The 19,660-nt window shown below is 42.7% G+C and overlaps 6 protein-coding genes across 14 annotated transcripts; 5 read left to right on the forward strand and 1 right to left on the reverse strand.

The window, feature by feature from the left end:
• Positions 1–32: 32 nt before the first annotated feature.
• On the forward strand, positions 33–5,764 carry LOC105561971 (mucin-22). 3 transcript variants are annotated; one of them, XM_012012399.1, is made up of 10 exons: positions 33–179; positions 1,016–1,098; positions 1,226–1,368; positions 1,446–1,680; positions 1,742–1,902; positions 1,974–2,113; positions 2,196–2,408; positions 2,481–2,563; positions 2,655–5,213; positions 5,362–5,764. In XM_012012399.1, exons 2-10 carry the CDS (start codon positions 1,044–1,046, stop codon positions 5,457–5,459), a joined length of 3,687 nt encoding a protein of 1,228 aa, XP_011867789.1. In that variant the 5' UTR covers positions 33–179; positions 1,016–1,043; the 3' UTR covers positions 5,460–5,764. The 3 variants fall into 3 exon arrangements, with proteins under 3 accessions (XP_011867789.1, XP_011867788.1, XP_011867787.1); XM_012012398.1 differs by lacking the exon at positions 33–179 and adding an exon at positions 308–454; XM_012012397.1 differs by lacking the exon at positions 33–179 and adding an exon at positions 472–889.
• Positions 5,765–6,010: 246 nt separating this feature from the next.
• Positions 6,011–13,216, reverse strand: LOC105561969 (putative methyltransferase NSUN6). 3 transcript variants are annotated; one of them, XM_012012393.1, is made up of 9 exons: positions 13,130–13,199; positions 12,813–12,977; positions 11,303–11,566; positions 11,094–11,216; positions 10,757–10,952; positions 10,504–10,666; positions 10,092–10,302; positions 9,654–9,944; positions 6,011–9,573 (listed from the first exon to the last, which is right to left on the reverse strand). In XM_012012393.1, exons 3-9 carry the CDS (start codon positions 11,444–11,446, stop codon positions 9,301–9,303), a joined length of 1,401 nt encoding a protein of 466 aa, XP_011867783.1. In that variant the 5' UTR covers positions 11,447–11,566; positions 12,813–12,977; positions 13,130–13,199; the 3' UTR covers positions 6,011–9,300. The 3 variants fall into 3 exon arrangements, with proteins under 3 accessions (XP_011867783.1, XP_011867784.1, XP_011867785.1); XM_012012395.1 differs by having other exon boundaries at positions 9,472–9,590; XM_012012394.1 differs by lacking the exon at positions 12,813–12,977 and having other exon boundaries at positions 13,130–13,216.
• Positions 7,848–9,149, forward strand: LOC105561970. Its single transcript, XM_012012396.1, has 3 exons — positions 7,848–8,112; positions 8,247–8,365; positions 8,469–9,149. Exons 1-3 carry the CDS (start codon positions 7,860–7,862, stop codon positions 8,736–8,738), a joined length of 642 nt encoding a protein of 213 aa, XP_011867786.1. The 5' UTR covers positions 7,848–7,859; the 3' UTR covers positions 8,739–9,149.
• Positions 11,642–13,142, forward strand: LOC105561968 (rac GTPase-activating protein 1-like). The gene is made up of 5 exons (XM_012012392.1): positions 11,642–11,813; positions 11,866–12,047; positions 12,143–12,297; positions 12,372–12,752; positions 12,843–13,142. The coding sequence occupies exons 1-5, from the start codon at positions 11,777–11,779 to the stop codon at positions 12,952–12,954; spliced, it is 867 nt and encodes a 288-aa protein (XP_011867782.1). The 5' UTR covers positions 11,642–11,776; the 3' UTR covers positions 12,955–13,142.
• Positions 13,217–13,588: 372 nt separating the features above from the next.
• LOC105561972 (ADP-ribosylation factor 1) lies at positions 13,589–16,600 on the forward strand. Of its 5 annotated transcripts, none has more exons than XM_012012400.1 (5): positions 13,589–13,974; positions 14,488–14,658; positions 14,730–14,839; positions 14,900–15,025; positions 15,107–16,600. In XM_012012400.1, exons 2-5 carry the CDS (start codon positions 14,511–14,513, stop codon positions 15,269–15,271), a joined length of 549 nt encoding a protein of 182 aa, XP_011867790.1. In that variant the 5' UTR covers positions 13,589–13,974; positions 14,488–14,510; the 3' UTR covers positions 15,272–16,600. The 5 variants fall into 5 exon arrangements, with proteins under 5 accessions (XP_011867790.1, XP_011867791.1, XP_011867793.1 ...); XM_012012401.1 differs by having other exon boundaries at positions 13,589–13,916; XM_012012403.1 differs by having other exon boundaries at positions 13,589–13,821.
• Positions 16,601–17,517: 917 nt separating this feature from the next.
• LOC105561974 (UDP-N-acetylhexosamine pyrophosphorylase) lies at positions 17,518–19,625 on the forward strand. The gene is made up of 3 exons (XM_012012406.1): positions 17,518–18,242; positions 18,311–18,707; positions 18,788–19,625. The coding sequence occupies exons 1-3, from the start codon at positions 17,767–17,769 to the stop codon at positions 19,346–19,348; spliced, it is 1,434 nt and encodes a 477-aa protein (XP_011867796.1). The 5' UTR covers positions 17,518–17,766; the 3' UTR covers positions 19,349–19,625.
• The last annotated feature ends 35 nt before the right edge of the window (positions 19,626–19,660 follow it).

The following is a 19,660-nucleotide window of genomic DNA, read 5'->3' on the forward strand; positions in this document are numbered from 1 at the left end:
GGACAACGAGAGGCTGCCGGGCGGCCGCCATCAACGGCATCAACCCGCAGCCGCCAATGCCGCCATGGCGCCACTGTCGGCCGACGCGGTCGCTCACGGTCGCTGTTTTCCTTCTGTTTCGCGCGACGATCAGCAATTTTCCAGGCTGAGGAAAGTCGGATTTGCCGGTTTCGCCACGTGTAAGTGAGCATCGCTGCTTTGATTTCGCGAGCGTAACGTTGATCGTGTTTGCGCGCGGCCGCGATTAACAAGGTGTTCAGAAAGCATTCACGTAAAGACAGGAAGTGAGTAGCTCGTAGAAAACTATCGACGACGAGAGCCATCTTTGACGAGCATCGGCTTGCTCGCGAAAGACAGAGGAGACGTCGAACGGGTCGAGCTTGCATCGACGACACCACCGCGACGGCGGAAGCGGCGGCGGCGGCGGCTGCTGACACGGACGACTGTGACGACGGTGACGACCGTAGCAGGGTTACGGGGTTATAGTTTTAGTTACGATTACAGTTACGGGTTACGGCTGCGACAATTACGAATTACGACGTTAAGGCGAATGGCGCCAATGTAGCCGGCGATATCGAGTCTTACGAGCGAAAAATACTTTTCCTCGCTTGTTAATAGCGTGCGAGCGAGAGACCTGGCTTTATTGGCCGCGCGGCCAATCGTGCGCGGAAACGAGTGCGCTGTCGGCTCCCTTCGTCCATAACTTGGCGCGACTGGCCCCGTTTACAATCGTGTCGAGCAGCGTCGATCTGCACGCCCAGTCGAGACACAGCGTTTTCTCATTTTTATGTTAACCACGGGTCTTCGACTCCGCTAACTTTGGCTAAACTGTGCGGCGCGCGTGCACGAATCAGCGTGGCAGAAACGCGAGTGCCTTCTTTAAAGAAATGTAAGAGACGTGGGCGTACGTACCCGGTCGCTTCTATCTGCTTCTATCGTTCCCGCGCGACTCACGTTACGACAACCCTCAGTCGCATCGTGTCGTTTATTAACATGGCTGTTGTTTCATTTTTAGAAGAGAGATCGCGAGACAAGCATACAGAATGGAGGGAGACGATGGCCCTTCAGCCATCAGTAGTAAACCCACCGTGATCAAAGGTAACTTTACATCTACTTGGAAAGCGATTCAACTTGTTTTTCTCTCTACGCCATGTGATACATGTGTGTTGACGATTACAGATGTAGATATATCTCACTCAATCTCGTTTCTTTTCCATTTCATCAGCGGCGCAAGAGGAAATGGGACGATTGGACATACTGGTATGTGGACAGTGTCACTCCGTGTTTCACTTTATTGAAGAATTTCAACAACATCGTACACAGGAGGGCGCCTGTTCCAAAGCGTCACATTTTCGTGAAACCAACGACGTTTGTACCGTTTGTTACATTTGCGAGACTAGCTATGCGCGAGATTGCCGAAACTTAGTATATTTGTATACTCGTAGAATGGACAAAAGGCACAAGTATGGGCATTTCTGTTGTGGAAAGATACGCAAGTTCAACAAGAAGGTTCGGACAAGGATACGGCTAGTGCTTGGACGTTGTACCAGAAATGGTGCAAGATGGATACGAATGTGAGGGATTCGTGGATCACTGCAGGCAAGACCATACAAACCTTTACGAAAATTAGTAACGCAAAGATGCAGGATACCCCGATACAAATTCAATCGACTATCGAAGGTAATAGTCTCTTGAGAGATGAAAACGCGGACTTTGATTAAACTCTATACTGTCGTTGCAGGTACCAAGCCGATAATTGTTCGTAAAGTCGTTAGAAACGGACAGCCGGAGGACACGAGCGAAGCTAAGAAGGACATGGTAAAAGTGCAAAAGAGTGAGCCTATGGACATTGAAGTGGACAAGAAAGAAAAGCCGAGACTGAAACCATCGATCAAGCCCAAGGTATATTTTGCACCTTTTTATATACTATCTAATTAGCTTCATTTAATTCGCTTACGTTTGCCTTTCCGCAGAACAAGTCTGGCAGGGTAACCACCGAGGAAGGTGCAGATTTGAGCAACGAGGAATACGTCGTGGAGAAAATTTTAGCCAAACGTTTTAATACAAAAAAGAGATGCTCGGAATATCTAATTAAATGGGAAAGCTATTCACAGTAGGTATTCCTTATCAGTCGTCTCGAAAGATACTAGAGTTGTAAACGGTGTGTATTTTTAAATATTCCCAATTTTATCTAGCGAGAACAATACGTGGGAGTCTGCGGAGGTTGTGGCAACTTGCAAAATTATGTTGGAAGAATTTGAGCGGAATCTCGCCAAGCAAAAGGAGCTTAAAGCGGCGCAACAGCAGGTCAATACAAGAGTTATCGGACGTGCGAGTTTGCCGTTGCAAAAATCAGTGATAAAAACAGAAGCCAGTAAGCCTGGACCGAGCACGGCGGCTCAAGTGGGGTGAGTTGAAACTATTTCATTCGATAAATCGCTACGACGATATTCGATACGGTAATTGTTGCATGCACGTAGACGCCCGATGCGATCCAGTAAGTCAAAGGCGATGGACCAAGTCAAGCAGTGGTGTGGCTCGATGAAAGACGAGGATAACGAACGTATGTATTTATCCGTTTAAATAATATAACGCAATCGATACCATTACTAGAAATGTCACGTTTAAATTAATGTCTTGTGTTGTAAATGTAGTATTGGGTAAAAGGAGGATCGACGATTCGGAGAGTGATTCGGAAGAAGGTGGGAGCAGTGCCGCAAAGAGGGCGAAAGGCGACACGGGCAGTGACGACGACTGGACTGGGGAATCTGAAGACGAAAGACTGATGGGTCGTAGCGACATGATTCAACGTGCATTTAATCGCGCTAACGCACAGTCCAATGGATCCAACAGAGCCTCGGTGTCGTCTACTGATCTGGCAACGTCGTTAGGCTTGCAATCTCCAGACGGAACGAAATCTAGCCAACCGCCTGTCCTGGTGGCAAGCGCCAAGGGAGTTGTTAAAGTCGATCCCAAGCAAATGCCGAATTTGGCTTCCGGTCTTTACGTCATGTCGCGAAAAGACGGTATCATCAAGTTAAATTCGTCCCCCAGTGGGAAGCTAGCGGTTAAAGGAACTCCACCGACGCAAAGTGTTGTAATGGTACAAAATCGAGATAACGCCAACGTGGTGAGGAAACAGGTAATCTCGACGTCGCAGTCCAATTCGATTACTCCTGTGAAAGTCGTATCAAAGGACGGGAGCCAAGTAGTAACACAGATGAAGATGGTCACGGCTTCCAAGGCCGTTACACCAAAACTTACCGTGCAAAAGAACGAGCCGATAAAGATACAACCAAAACCGGATCCATCGCAATTGCAACAGATACACGTTGTGACTCCGATCACCTTGCAACCGAGAATAACTACCGGCATAAGACCCGCTCCTGTTACACCTCAACGAACCGTAGACGGTCGGCCTTTGCTTCCTAGACCGGCGTTGCGCCCAACAGCGGCAACGAGCGTTCTCGGTACAATTCGTTCACCCGTCAGAGCACCGGCACCGAGACAGATGCAGACCCAAGTGACGCGTCCAGTGTTGCAGAAGCGTACAACAACTGTCGTAACTGCGCAGCAGACAGTTTCGCCAGTTGCCGGCGGCACGGTCACGCAAATCAGGCCAAAATTCACAGTACTCGCGACATCTCCGCAGACCAAACAGGCGATCAAAACTAGTACTAGCCCAGTTCAGCAGCAGCAGCAGCAGCAGCAGCAACAACAGCAGCAGCAGCAGCAACAACAACAGCAGGCAAAACAGTCTCCGAAAACACCAGCGAATAAGGCACAGTCATTGTTGTCTCCGCAGCAAAAGTTATTAATGGCAAAGAGAAAGGCCCAAGAAGCAGCAGGTATAATTAAAGCAAATCGTGGACTATTGGCAGGCGCTCGTGCCGCTGCGGGACGAAACAAGGCAAAAGTAGGTACCGAAACACCCTCGACGATAGCTCAGGCGGGAAGCAAACCCCCGAAGGAAAGCAAATTAGCGGAAGGTGATGGACTTCACATGGAATTCCACGAAGTTGGCTCAGAAGAGAGCAGTAGCGAGGGCGAGTCGGATCACCCCCCTCCTCCCGAGTCGGATGTTATTACGGCTCCAGAGCCTGACAGTCCACCGCGTCCGTTCACGTTATGTCCTCTGACGGGTCGTATAATTGGTCCGGACGGTGAACCGATCGAGCAACCAGGCGAATCCGAATCCGCTGAAGCAACAACAAATTCGGCCGTAGCGAGAACAGCTACTAACGCGTCCGAAACTGTGGCAGCGGACGCGACGGCTGTCGTTGTCAAGGCCAGTACTACCACTACCACCACCGTCGCTGCCTCCACCACCGCCGCCACCACCACAACCGCTACAACCGCTACCATCGACACCACTGTTGCAACAACAACGACAACCACCAGCACTATCGCCGCCGCCACTACCACCGCCGCCACCACCGCTACCGCCGAATTGGTCCTGCCCTCTCTTGAGCTCACCGAAAGCGGTGGCATTATGAGGGTCGAGATGAGTCCTGGTGGAACAACCGGCACCATTGTCCAATCCAGTGAAGCAGCACAGATCAACCTGTCAAATGTGACGATACCTGCGCCGGACTTACCTTGCTTGGACGATAGCAGTTGTACAGTTACAGCGACTACTACTTCCGCGTCCACAGCAACGCCCTTGGCGGAAACAGTCTCTTCTTGTTCCGCCGAAACGTCCATTATAAACACGACATTGTCAACAGTTGCAGCGACATCCACTTCCGTTACTATGACAGTGAGCTCGACGGATGTGAAGAGCGAAGAAAAGATACCGGAAGAGAAAAAAGTAACGACGGACGATTCATCGAATTTGGTTACTATAGCCGAGCATAGCGTCGTGTATCAAGTCGCGGGTCAAGCCGAGGATGGACAGACCCTTCTCGTGACACAAGGTGCTGATGGCGAGCAGCAATGTGTATACGTGACAACTGAACAACAAGGAGACGACGGCTCGGTTCTAACGTTGGACCACGCAGTTGCCGAGGCTGTAGCGCAACTGATCCCCGACCAAGTAAATCTCACTCCCCAGTTTTACGTGAAGGAGGATGGAGCGGAACCGAGCGAAAATTCAATGGTCATGTCTATAATGGATAACGCGAGTACACCCGATGTAACCGGGAGTCAAGAGGATAGTGACGGACAGGCACAAGTTATAGCTCAAGTGGTACAAGCTGAAGAGCCTACTCCAGGTAATATATAAACTCTCTTTATAAAAACTACTACGAGTAAAAATCTCTGCTCAAATTACTCTCGATATGGTTTCAACCAAATCATCACCTCCTCTGCATTGTATTTTTAATACGTCTCCAATCGCCGTCTGACTTGTCTTCCTTTCAGGAGGAACCAGGAGGGTAGTGCTTCTATTACCGGACGGTAATTTAATGATGACTGAAGTGGATGAGGAACAGTACGCCGCTCTAGAACTTGATAAGTGAAAACGGATATCATCTTGCGCATATGCTAATAAGATACCATGGCGATGCATCGAATTGCACGATACGCGCATATTGTACGTTTAAAACGTGATTGTGAATTGTATATATGTAAGAACATTCACCTCGTACAATTGCACGTTGATGACGTCTTAATATTCAGTGACTAGACTAGACTAGATATTGTAAAACCGAGAGATAGCTGGTATACTGTAAAAAATCAGCACACACCAAGAAATATCGAAATTTTAAAAACAAGAGGAATGTGTTTATACATATATATGTATGTATGTGGGTGGGTATATGGGTATGTATGTATGTATGTATACATGCATACATATATATGTGTATATATATTTATATTTAAATGTCTCGGTGTAAAACAACAATTTGCAAACATCTCCATTTTTGTGTTATTAGAAAACTTTTATGATAACGGATAGCACAGAGAATCACAAAAAAATAAAACAGTACTTTTAATGCAGTGATATCATTATATAGTATGTGCGGCAAAATAAGCATTGTATTTGTAGGATAGTAAAGTATAATATAAAGTATAATATGGGGTTTTATATTTTCCAATCAATAATCAGCTTTGGTAAAAACTTGTTATCTCACACATGCAAAGTCCAAGGTGATGATACGGTACGGTCGTCATGTCGGATGCACTTGCAAGTTGTGCTGTCATTCCGAGTACTATGTACACCCGGATATACCGATGTTGACAGCACTACTTGTAAGATAAATTGGATCTGATCAAAAGCATGTAAAAAGTGTGCCGCGATACTATTTGTCAAAACAAAAATTTACATTTCTTTTAAATCACAGTTGTACGTGTATGGGTAAAACTAAGTATTCTCCTATCAATTATACTATCCCTAAGAGTTATGTATACCACATCGTTATACGATCGTAACGTGTATTTTATAACGAATTTGATTGGATGCACTAATGTGTATTAACTGTGTGCTGCGGATTAAAAGTAGAGACGTAGTTGGACTAGCAGCGTCTCGTTGCTAATCCTAAAAACGTACTACAAGTATTTTGATTGATGCAATTACAAAAAATTAAATCTACCGAACGCAATAAATTGTCCCGACAATGAGCATATGTTGCGCGAAGGAGGGGGAAGAGAGAGTTATCAAATGAATTCCACTGGGCACTCTGTACATACATACGTATGTACATACATCAATTTGCCTACGATAGTTTTTAATGTGCACTAGGGCGCACATTAATACATCCAGCCAACTTCGCTATTGCATTACATGGACCGTGTGTGCTTATCTGTAGGATAAATAAGTGCACTCTAATGAAACTTATAATTTCTGAACCTATAAAGCTTAAAATACAATGTTGAACGGAGTATCAATTTGCGTTCTATTATTAAACCCGTTCCTACTCGAGTAGTTGCAGGTAATCCTAAGGTTCGGTTTCACCAAATGTCCCTTAACTTTAATTCACGTTTGTCTTTCTAAAGTAACGGAAAAAGGTAAAGAACGAATGAAGTGAAGCTTAAAGTTAAACAATGTTGGTGAAACCGGGCCCAAGATATGCAAAATAATGACGCATGAAATAATCTGTAAAAATTTAACCTCGATATGCTATTTATACAATATGTATAATATATTGTGTATGTGTACACACATGCGCATATATATTTTTTGTGAAATAAATAATTGTAACTCTCCTATTTGCGATTTCTGCAATGAAAATGAACGTGGTTCTAAATTGTTTCCTTTTATTTCTTTCTTTTTGCTTTTGCTCGTGTCTTGCAAAGAATTGACAATTAAGGCGAAAAATGACGTCCCACATACCGACGATGTTTTATTTTGATTATGTGTATTGAAAATACGCTGAGAAATATGTCACAAGTTATTCATAAGTTTATATTTAGTTTCCAAGTTTCGTATATAATCCCATTAATATCGCTTTTAAAACGCAATAAATATAAAATTATAACTTTACACGTCTATTTTTGAAGCGTTATCCTAATTGATACAAATTATATATTTAAAATCGTCATGACAACCTTTCGTGCCAGGTAATAACGGTTTCCATTGTTTCTTATCATTTCTCTAATTCTCTTGGGAAAACCTTTCAAAGGTATATATATAGTACTAGTTCAATTCGTTTGCCATGTATCTCGATGCATATTCTGTAACCATTCTCAGAAGAGTCGAATCAGTTTCCTCGTCAGTTGAACGATCAAAGAGAAGTAGCTCGAAAACCAAATTACAAAGAACCATCTTAATTGCCACTCCTAGCTCTGTGGAATTTCGCAACTACGAGTCGAACAAATTGTACCGGGTACGCATTATAAAATATCATTTTTCAATTAATAATATTCTATTTTCTCTCTCACCCTCGTCTCCCTTTCTACCCCCATTCTAGAAAGTTGTCATGCTACAAAACGTGAGCGATTCTTCAGCAAGGTTTCAATTGATGGCAAGACCGAATTATTCTCATTTCACTGTCATGATCGGACGTAAAACACAAACGGCGAGTATTTCTCCAGGGTTATATATAAAATTGATTGTTTTCTTTCGTTGCGACATCTTGGACGAGCCCGAAGAAATGTTAGTGATAAATGTACGACAAGGACGTTCAGTAATGATTAAATTACGTGGTTACCGAGATCCACCGTTATTGAGAGGTAAATGAATTTACTTGTGCATTGCAATAAACTCATCGGTACGCGTATGAAAAAGATATGCAAAACGTATCAAGTATAGAGAACAAAAGAAATAAACGATTAATACATCGTAAAGAGAAGATTATATTTTGCAGCAATTAATATCCCTCATTTCCAATGTCCACCACAACAACTGCAAACGATGGTAAGAAACACAGAATGGAAATTGACTGTAGAAATTCCATATCGACGAGTGGATTCTTACGAGGACTACGTACGGCTTTATTTTCTAATTTTCCATCAAAATATTCTCCAAGTAATCACGCGGTTACTTTTTCTTTTTTTCTCTCTCTCTTTAATAGACAATGGAAACACAGTCTACCGATACAAGCAGGAGTGCAGCTAGCACATCTATAGAAAGTGTGACGCCTGCACACAGGAAATTAAAAAGTTTCGACTGTGGGACGTGTCTCGTAGGTGAAAGAGTCACCTTACCCCTGATGATTAAAAATGTCGGTGGCGAGGGCAGATTCTTCATTATGAGCGAAATCGATTGGTGCTCGATGCACATTGAGGTAAAATTTATGAAGCCGTTACCAGCAATAATTATACAAGTGTATTTCTACCTCGTTCTAGGATGTTGCTAGCAATAACATGCTGATTCTACCATCTTTCGCCATGTGGCCTGCGTATTTTACGCTCAAACCGCAAGAGCATATATATTTGTACCTCTACTTCTTTCCCAATGTTCACGGAATGCATGTAAATTATAGTTTATATAATTATAGCTTTTCCATCAGATAACTCTCCCTCCTTTTCCTTAAAGTCTGTTTCTTTTTCTCTCATAAATTAGGTAGAAACATTGTATGCAATTTGTAACAATTGTTCCGTGGTAACGACAGAGATTATTGGAGATGCGGTCACGTATGAAGAACGGTAGAATATACACACTTGTTATATTCACGCAGAAATATCAAGTACCGTTTGATACTGTGTTGACAGATGTAATAAAAGAATGTTTGTTTCAAGAATCAAAGAAACAAATTCTAGCGGTCAAATTTTCTTTCTTTTCAACCCCATCCGCTAATTTTAAATAACTTTGTCAAACTTGTTCTTCTCTCTACTATAGAGAAGATGACAATAATTGTTTTTTAAATTTCAGCCAAAAATAATAACGTAGTACAGAGTCTCTAGATAAATTTCATCACCTCAGGAACATTTTGTGAAGCGTGCAATGAAAAATCCAACGGAATCACTCTCAGGACCAAATCTACATACTTTTTTCGCATTTTCATTCGTTAAACCATCTATGCTGTATCCTTGAGTGCCATATTTGTCTGTTTTTATCTGATCTTGAACAGATTCTAACTTCAACTTTGGATATTGCTTCAATGCCCAAGCGACAATTCCTTCGTTCTCCGCTATTGTAACGGTACATGTACTATAAACCAATGTCCCTTTTGGTTTCAAAAGACGAACAGCCTGCACAATAGTATAGACTTTTTTTCAAGCTTAAACTACTATATGTGTATCCGTATGATGAGTAATGTGTTCTCACTTACGACAGAAAAGAGACTTCGCTGCAAAGGAACGTAGGAATAAAGTTGCGTCGACGTGATTGTATTGTACAATTGCGGCCTTTGACCTAAAGCGCTGCATGGGGTATCCAAGAGGATACGATCGAAATAATTCTCTTTGAACGGAGGTGATCCGGCGATATGAACGAAACTGCATTCTCGTTCGACGACAGCCTTTGTAGCATCGTAACAAAATATTTTGATATTTTTCTCACTAGACTTTTCCTTAAATCGAGCCACTTTACCTGGATTTTTCTCCAAAGCTATTATTGTACCCTGGAATTTATATCGAGACGATAATTAAAATTAACGAATTACCTGTACTCTCTATTCCAATTTATGAAAGTAAAAAAAAGTGCACAACAGTTGGAAAGCATAATGGCAAAGACACATTGTTCCTTTTTTTTTCCTAAAAAAATGTACCTGTCCCTTCATAAGCAGGGAAATATGTGTGGTTTTGTTACCAGGTGCAGCACACATGTCCAAGATGATTTCACCTGGTTGAGGATTTAAAACCAAACTACATACAATCGACGGCAAATTTTGTAAGAGGGCATGTGGTCTCAAAGATTCGTTATGTACATTCAATTGTGGAACTCGTGAGATTACATCAGTCATAGTTATCGCAACACCACTGAAAAGACAATGTAAAATGTAAGAGATTCACGGTAACGAAGGCACGTAAATATTAAGTAATGAAAATTGAGACTTAAACAATGAGATATAGATAGAATTGAAGTGTAAGGAGTGTAAGGAGTCTCCTCTAATTAAAACAACTATGACGCAATGAAATCTGCCTCCCCCAATCTCGTGCACATGGGAAATTGTGCCTTACCATGGATTTCCCGCTGCTTTGCGGAATAATTCTTTCCTGGTTTGTCGAAGAATGCCATTACCTAAATACACCTTATTACCGTTGGCATACGGTTTAATCAAGCCTTTCTTACATTGACCAGTAATATCGGCAAACACACTAACTTTGGTATCAATGATTAAACCTATAATTATTTTAAGAAATTCAATGATAATGATGTCTCGCGGATAAGTATTGTAACGATAAGAGAGAATTCTGCGTGGAAAAATGGTACCATTTGGCATTCCAATAACGCCAGGAGCATAAACATGAGATCCTCTTAGTACAGCTGCACCACATGCAGCATCAACGATAATTTCATCTGGATATCTCTTTAAATCAAGAGCCACCGATGAATCCCAACTATCGACTGCAACTATTCCCTTTGGAAGATCCGGTAAAAAGTGGATAGACGGATCCGGTTTGTCGTCCTAACGTGTGTCGTTCAGCGAGAATGTTTAAATCCAGGACAGAGATGCAAATTACAATGTTGCAGATACGTCTTGGAATATACAAGCGACAAGCTTAAATTTGAAATTGTGTGAAAGTATCATTTTGTCTATTCAACGTACCTGTTTCAATGCCTCGTATAAACTGTCTAGATCGTTTCTGTAACAATCTGTAAAACGATCTAATCTATAAACGCTCTTCTTAGGTGTTGTGCACATCCATTTGCAAAGAGCATCGATCTTTCCCTACAATTTTTACTTGTCTCACAATCGGTAGAAAAACATTTTGATTCAACGTGCGTGCGAAAAAGCGAATTTTCTATTCAAAATACCTCAATTTCCGATTGTTGAAAGTATTCGCCGTTAGTCTTTGCTTTTCTCAAGTCTGCTATCAATTCGTCGCGTATCTCAGATTTATGTTTAAAGGGATTTATGTGTTGCGTTTCCGGCAAATTGTGTAATAATGCCTGTGACATTATCTCCTTTCTTCCGTTTATACTTGCAGTTATTTATTATCTCGATCGCTTTTCAATCGTTGCAACCAGCAGTATTATAGTTGAGTGAAATTGTCCATATCTTCCGCATTGAAAATCTCTCTTTAACACAAGTGCAAAAAATATGTATAAATTAGCTAGGAATTTTCTCTTTAGCTGTTTGGCAGAGGTGAAGGATTTGAAGGGTGACTTGAAGGGTAGACATATAATATAATGTAAACGGTCGAGAGAATCTCTCGGTTCTCGCACAAAAGTCGCAATTCTAACATAATCAGGGAACAAAGGGCTATCAGTCGTTGATATTTATGGAACATGACATCATCATTGGCGCGTAACCAGCTAAATGAAGGTCTGTATATATTCTTTTCACATATATACTTGCGTCTTTACTAATGATACAGTTTTGACCCAAGTGCCACAAGTAACGTGTCTACCTTTGCAAGAGTATCGCCAGCTTTGCTCAGATTTAGAACGAATTCGCCGAGAAAGTGCGAGTCTTGGTCAAAAATTATGCCACGCTAGAAGAAATCTAGAGGAGGAGAAGCGTAAACGTCGAGTGATGGAGCATCATAAGAACTTGTTGGTATATTTCCTTTTTCATGTCTAGACAATTTTTTTTTTTGGAAGGGGGAAATGATTTTTAAGAAAATGTTTGTCAAGTGTGTTTGTGTTTGAAAGGAAAGGCAACTTAACATGGCTAGAAAGATACTATTTGACGATGGAGGAGCAAATCTGAGCAAAGACATGAAAGAGAAATTACAATTTCTTAATACGCCCGAGATTGATTTGAAATACAATAATGTAAACGTCCAAGATGAACGGGGTGACAGACAGTAGGTGTGAAATTGAGCGTAAAGTATGTAAATATGTAAGGAGCGATTGCGTGGTGATTGAATGACTTTTGCAGCCTGGCTACAATAGCGGAGACAGATTCTACGGGTTCAATATTAAGTGACTTGAATTGTTTATCCAAGTCGGAAGATGATTTGGATACCGATATTATTATTAAGACTGGAAGAAAGAAACAATGGAGAGAATATAAAGCTAGTGGTGAACATTTGACAAAGAGACAGTGCGGCACGTTGGAAAAGATTGCAGAGTTTAACTTGTTAGATAGGAGTAACAGTGCAGGAGTAACAGCGAGAATGGAGGAGAGAGATTTTGCTGTTAAAACTCAAGTTGCACCTGAGGAAAATATTGATTGCAAAGTGTCGAATGTCAAAGCAATTCACAGCTTTATATCAAAGATAGTGATTAAACCAGAAACGTGTACTTTATGTGGTAAAAGGTAATGTCGATGGAAGATGGTAAAGAATTGGATAGATTCGATTGTAACAAAATTATATACAATATCGTTCTCCTCCCGTTTACACGTCAGAATCAGGTTTGGAAAGTTGGCGCTGAAATGTAGAGACTGCCCGGTAACATGTCACACCGAATGCAGGATTCACGTGACGTCGGTTGCATGCGTGTGCAGGAAATCTCGGTAATGTAAGTACCGCCGCATTTCTCTCTGAAGCAATGACACAACTGTTACAAGTATTTTATGTTGTCACGAGGTGTATGATATGTAAAGCTGCGCTAGCGATACCAAGTTTTATAAAATTCAACGCAATTTGTCATTTTCTAAACACATTGAAAGCAAGTTCGCTAATAAAATATTACCTATTGGAGATGTTGAATAAATTTGTGGCATTACTCGGTTGTGATTTGGGAGATCGGAGCAAGTCGTGGCGTTGGAGGGGATATGCTTTCCCTAGATAATTTCCCCAGATCTGATGACAGTGATGAGGTATTTCTCATTGGTGATATTGGTGACAATGCGCGAGAGATGTGAGAGACGGTGGCCTTTTTTGCCAAGTTTTTCTCCCGTCTCCTCGCAGCTCCTCGAGATATGAGCGATATGAGAGATTCTTCTTCTTCTTCTTCTCGAGGAAAGTTAATTTGTAAATGCCCGCGCGCGAGTAGTTGGAGTAATCTCTCGCGCGGCGAGAAATGGCGATAAAGAGCGTAGGAGCAGCCATCTCGCGGGGCAGCCGCGTACCGGCGCTAATTTCCACCGTCACGTGACTCGTCGGGCCAATCGTGGCGGCTCGGTGAGCCTATACGTGGCATAAGGTACGAATCCTTTCCACGTCCGCCATTTTGACATACGGTACTTTTCGAGAGTGTTGGTTTTATGTTTTATCGTTTCTCGTGAAAATAATCTTTTTTACTGAAACGTAAGTAACGCAAGTGGCGTACATGTGCAACGTGGCGTCGCCAGAGAACCCGATAGTAAGAGCAAGTCTCTAGGTGATGGATCTTTGAGCCGGGAACCTTTGACGATTCGCTGGGGACTGGGGAGTAGGTCGAAGGTGACAGGCAACCGGGTGTACGCAGTGGCTTCGCAAACCGCACGATATCCTCCAGCTCGCTCGCGCGGTATCACGCGCCACTGGCCTTTTAAATAGTACGAACGGCATAAATCGTCGCTCGTCGGCGAAGCAGTCTATAGCGATCCCCCGACGGTACGCTTATCGTAGCGATTTTATTCAGTATGAGAATCGATAGGGAGAGAGAAAGAGAGCGTGCCTGCGTGGCCCTTTTTATTCACCTCTCTCGAGACTCGCAGGTCTCGACGAGACCTATTCCCGCCGGTTAGGTTGCCGTGCCCGAGAACCCCGAGATTCCTCGTCCCGCTCGAGCTGCTCTTTAACGCGATCAGGTTAGATCCTCCCTCCTTGCGAGAGCGGACGCTGCACGAGGTCGTGCGTACGCCTGTACGCCTGTTCCGACTCTCTCTCTCGCCCACGTGCGGAAGAAACCACGTTTACGTGTCTCCTAAAACACCCTCTCTCACGTCGGCCGAGTAATATTACGTTGCGTTCCAACGTGCAAACGCAATTTTTCATTTCCTCAAATGCTCCCAATTGCGAAATCCGCGTTTCTTGCCGCGTAACGTGACAAAATCCGATATACGCCTATTTTAGAAGAATATATTCTCAACGCTGTATCGTAATGGAGCATGTGCATATGTTCAGGTCCTGACATACAAATACCAACCATGGGGAACATGTTTGCAACGTTATTCAAAGGTCTCTTTGGCAAAAAGGAAATGAGGATTTTGATGGTGGGTCTCGATGCAGCGGGTAAAACCACAATTCTGTACAAATTAAAATTAGGGGAAATTGTTACTACAATTCCCACTATAGGTAAGTATAAATAATACTTGAATACCTTTTTATTTGAATAAACAATTACAACGCGTAAATGTATTTTTCAGGTTTCAATGTAGAAACGGTCGAGTATAAAAATATAAGTTTCACCGTATGGGATGTGGGTGGCCAGGACAAAATAAGACCTCTATGGCGGCATTATTTTCAGAATACACAAGTATGTACTCGACTAATTAGAAATCTGTTTGGATTTACGTAAATTGAAATTTGTTCGCAGGGGTTGATATTCGTCGTTGATAGTAATGATAGGGAACGTATTGGCGAAGCGCGCGAAGAGTTGATGAGAATGCTGGCGGAAGATGAACTTAGAGATGCGGTACTCCTCATATTTGCTAACAAGCAAGTAAGTAGCCTCAGATTGCATAATCGTGATTGTTGTTTCTTTTTTAACGATAAGCGAAATTAAAGGGAGTAAACATTTCAGGATCTGCCAAACGCAATGAACGCAGCGGAGATCACCGACAAATTGGGATTGCATTCTCTACGTAATCGCAATTGGTACATACAGGCAACGTGTGCCACGAGTGGTGACGGACTTTACGAGGGCCTCGATTGGCTTTCCAATCAGCTGAAAAATGCCAACCGCTAATTGGAAAAGTTACTCTGTCAACATTCAGTTGCTATTAACATCATACAAAAAACAGCTGCACACCTCCTCCCCCCCTCTACTGGGTAACGAATGGGTAACATAAGAAACAAACGTGAAAGATGGAAAACGTCGCAGGTTCTCCGACATCTCGAGTGGAAAATGTAAGAGGAGTTATTCCTGGGAGTTTCTCTCTCTCTCTCTCTGTGTGTGTGTTTGTGTGCGTCTCGGTAGGTTTTTTTTAACGAGGGGGGAGAGGAGCGAGGAAGCGGTCGCCAGGCACACGATCCAACGGCCACACCGGACTATTGCCTTGCGCAACTTATTATAATTATTATTATTATTATTATTATATTAGCATTATATAGTTACACTTTTTACACAGAGATGCCACGAAAATGTGGAAAACTTGGAAGTAATTATATTAAAGTACCTAACTCTGAAACATACGATACACATTGATTAATGAGTAATTAAAATGATACCTCTTGAACGAGAAAAATTAACAAACACACGAGAAAAGGAAGAGAGTACCCACACAGTGTTGCCAGTTTCGAATGCGTTGGACATACCGATTATCATAAAATGTAGCTGCGTATTGTACATTACATTATATAAATATGATAAAAATGTGATCAATAGACGGGAGAGAATGTTGCTCTGTCCACTACATTTTCAAAAGTTGCTCTCGCTTTCGGCCCAGCGCGATTTACACGAAAGTGCAAACGGTGATTGCAGCAGATGGTGCAATGACTTATCGTTTCCTAGTTACAAAAGTTGCTTTCTACTTTTCTTTTTAAGTTGACGGTGATGTAGAAAACTTGGGGAGAACGAAAGCTATCTCGCTAGCTGGCTGGTCGCTCGCTCGCTCGCGCGCGCGCGCGGCAGGCGTGCATCTTCCTCTGACCTGCCTTCAAACTTGCAGTTCTCGGAACGCATGTGTCTCGCTATAAAGGAGAAACAATTTATTTATTACACCTCAATAAGGTGTACATACATCCTTGACATTCCGAAATTGTGCAGTGAACGTGATGAGAATTTCAATTGAGAAGAAAATTGTCAAAAGCTCCAAACTGTCGGCGAAAAGTCAGACCTCGTAGCTGATCTTGCTATTTGCAATTTGTGGCATTTTACGCCAGCAATTTCGACGTAGCTGCATCGCGGTCGTTCTTCGATGTCCCAACGTTTTTCCTGTCTTTCAAGTACATTCTTTTTACGATATACTCCTTCCCCGAATTTTTCATTCAATCGCCTTTTCGTCATATGCGAGAATTCGTATAATTATGTATGAATGTTTAAACAATTTGTGAAATATATTGTAATTGTGCTTTATATACGTAGTCTGTACATTATTCGCCAGCGGGTATCGTCGGATATACACCGCGGTCTTTCTCACATTCTCGCTAGCCAAACCATTTCTCTACATGTTCGTGCATGCCAATTACAATCACTCCTTACTAACGATAAGGTGTAGGACAATATATATTTCTTTTAACACTCGTACTTTCATTTTAACAATTGCTCTCATGTCGAGCCACAAAAATTCAAATAGTGGCTGAAGATATGCCAATGTCATCACAACACAATTTATTACGTTTGATATTGAAAACGTTGGACAAGTGGACGGAAAATATTACTTTTTTTCCACCAGCGGTCATGACGAATAAATATCTAGAGTACATTCGATCCGAAAACGTCTATAGCACGAAGCCGGAAAATGCAACCATTCTCAATATTTTTTTGTTATATACTTTTACTTTCGTCGCGTGTCTTGTATGCACACGAAATGACTAGAAATATATACGTATATACAGTAGCTTTTTTTATCACTTTTTCCACGCCTTGATTCGAATAAAAATATATTTTTCGCGACGCGCAAACGTTTGTATTTACACTCGCGAAATGAAGCGAGATAAAGTGATAAAAAGTTATTTGCAAGATAAAAGTGTGAGAGGAGTGAGAGAGAGAGGTTGAGGAATAAAAATAAAAGGAAGAGAGAAGAAATTCTCGTTTGGTTAGTTATTTGAATCAAGGTCGTTGTGTATGCTAATAGTGGTCCGAGTGGCTGCGCCAGGGGAAAAGAACAGAAAGAAGATTCATTAGCATTTACCAACATCGGTCGACGCTCGCGCGCGAAACGGAGTCGACTTGCAATTGGATGATGTAAGGTTATCTGTCAGCTACCGGTCGTTGAGAGCAGTCGAGAGGAGTCGAGAGAAATGGTGGCAAAGAAAAGGAAGATAAAATGCGGCGGCGGCCGGCCGGGCGGGACTGGCGGGAGGGGTCGATAAGAGAAATCGAACCGGGCGTGCTACGTCGATGCGTGAAAGTGAAGGTATGCTACCTGCGGGAGAGGCCGAGCGAACCCGATGAATACCTGTTGCCTCTTACTTGGACGCTCGTTCCTTCCCTCGCTCCTGTCGGTGTGACGTGGGCAACCGTCGAATGTCGATAGCGAGGAGTTTATCGGCAACACAAGTGTCAAATCGTCTACGAGTATGGAGCGCCTCAGGAAGAAGCTGTGCGAGTACAATCAGCATCATCTACTCCGATTTTGGGAGGAGCTGACGGACGAGGACAGAAGCCAGCTGGAGAATGATATAGACGAGCTTGGCGACCTGCGGGAGATTACAAGCTACTTTGAGAGGGCTGTCGAATCCTCGAGTTGCCAGAGTATGCTGGACGACAAGATACAGCCGATCGACGAGACCAAGATTGCTTCCGTCAAGACATCCACCGAGCAACAGTTGAATGTGTACAAGGAACGCGGCTTGAAACAAATTGCTCAAGGTCGTGTCGCTGTATTGTTGTTGGCAGGTGGTCAAGGCACGCGTCTAGGAGTTAGCTATCCCAAGGGAATGTACAACGTCGAGTTGCCCTCGCAGAAAACCCTCTTCCAATTGCAGGCGGACAGAATACTCCGTCTGCAACATATGGCGCGACAACAGTACGGAGGATGTGGAGAAATCACTTGGTACGGTTGACACATGCGCGCCGCAATGTACCGATGCACCATGAAACTGGCAATATTTTCTTTCCCAGGTATATCCTTACCAGCGAAGCCACTCATCACGCCACCGTTGAATACCTAACTAAATGCCACTATCTTGGCTTGAAAGAGAAAAATGTGAAAATCTTCAAACAGGGTATGTTACCGTGTTTCACTTTCGACGGGAAAATGATTTTCGATGCGAAGCATCGTATCTCCAAGGCCCCCGACGGAAACGGAGGAGTGTATCGTGCCTTGAAGAATGAAGGAATATTGGCCGACATGGTACTACGTGGTATTCAAAGTATTCACGCACATTCCGTGGACAACATCTTGGTGAAAGTAGCCGATCCTATATTCATAGGATACTGCCTGATGTCTGAAACCGACTGCGGGGTTAAAGTTATCGAAAAGTCTTGTCCGTCTGAAGCCGTTGGCGTAGTATGCAAGGTATATCCTCTCGTAATATGTACACTTGAATAATATTACATATGTATAGTCTACATGTAAATATATTTCGGTCAACGTAGGTGGAGAATCACTATCGAGTGGTTGAATATAGCGAGATAACAAAAGAGACTGCGGAGCTTCGACGCGCCAATGGACAACTGGTATACGATGCTGCTAATATATGCAACCACTATTTTACAATCGACTTTCTTAAGGACGTCGGAGATGTTTACGAGAAATCGTTGCCTCTGCACGTGGCGAAGAAGAAAATCCCGTATGTTAATGACGATGGAGAAAGAATCGTTCCAGAAATTCCCAACGGCATCAAGATAGAAAAATTTGTGTTCGACGTGTTTCCCTTCGCAAAGAATTTCGCGGTGTGGCAGGGAAGGCGCGAGGAGGAGTTCAGTCCTCTGAAAAATTCGAGTTCCGCTGGCCAAGACTGCCCGAGCACCGCCCGCGCAGATTTGCTCAATTTACACAAAAAGTGGTTGCTAGAGGCAGGTGCGAGAGACGTCGGGGACGATGTCGAGATCTCGTCTTTGCGTTCATACGCAGGAGAAAATTTGTCTCACATTGCCAACAAATCTTTCTCAGGACCAGAAATCATTCTCCCTAGTCCTAGTATGGACTTTGAGTAATAAGGAAATTTCGATATTAATATTTGCCTTTATTCCACGACGAGACTGGTCTGATGATGAGATGAAATAAAAGGGAAAGGATACCGAGATCAAAGATTGTATATAGTGTAAATCGAGAAATAACTAGGCGTACAATTTGGCTGTATAAATTCGAGTGTAATCTGGCAATATTATTACAAGTATTGCGACCGTCGCATTTTTATATACATTGTTATCACGTGTGTATGGAATAAAACTATCAAGTATACCAGTAATAAATCCTGTTATAAGCACACAAGTCCAACTTGTCATTTTTGCGACACTGACAATCAG

Source organism: Vollenhovia emeryi, unplaced genomic scaffold (genome assembly GCF_000949405.1).
Source record: "Vollenhovia emeryi isolate VEMERY1.0 unplaced genomic scaffold, V.emery_V1.0 DF939197.1, whole genome shotgun sequence".
In the NCBI taxonomy this organism is placed as follows: Eukaryota; Metazoa; Arthropoda; class Insecta; order Hymenoptera; family Formicidae; genus Vollenhovia; species Vollenhovia emeryi.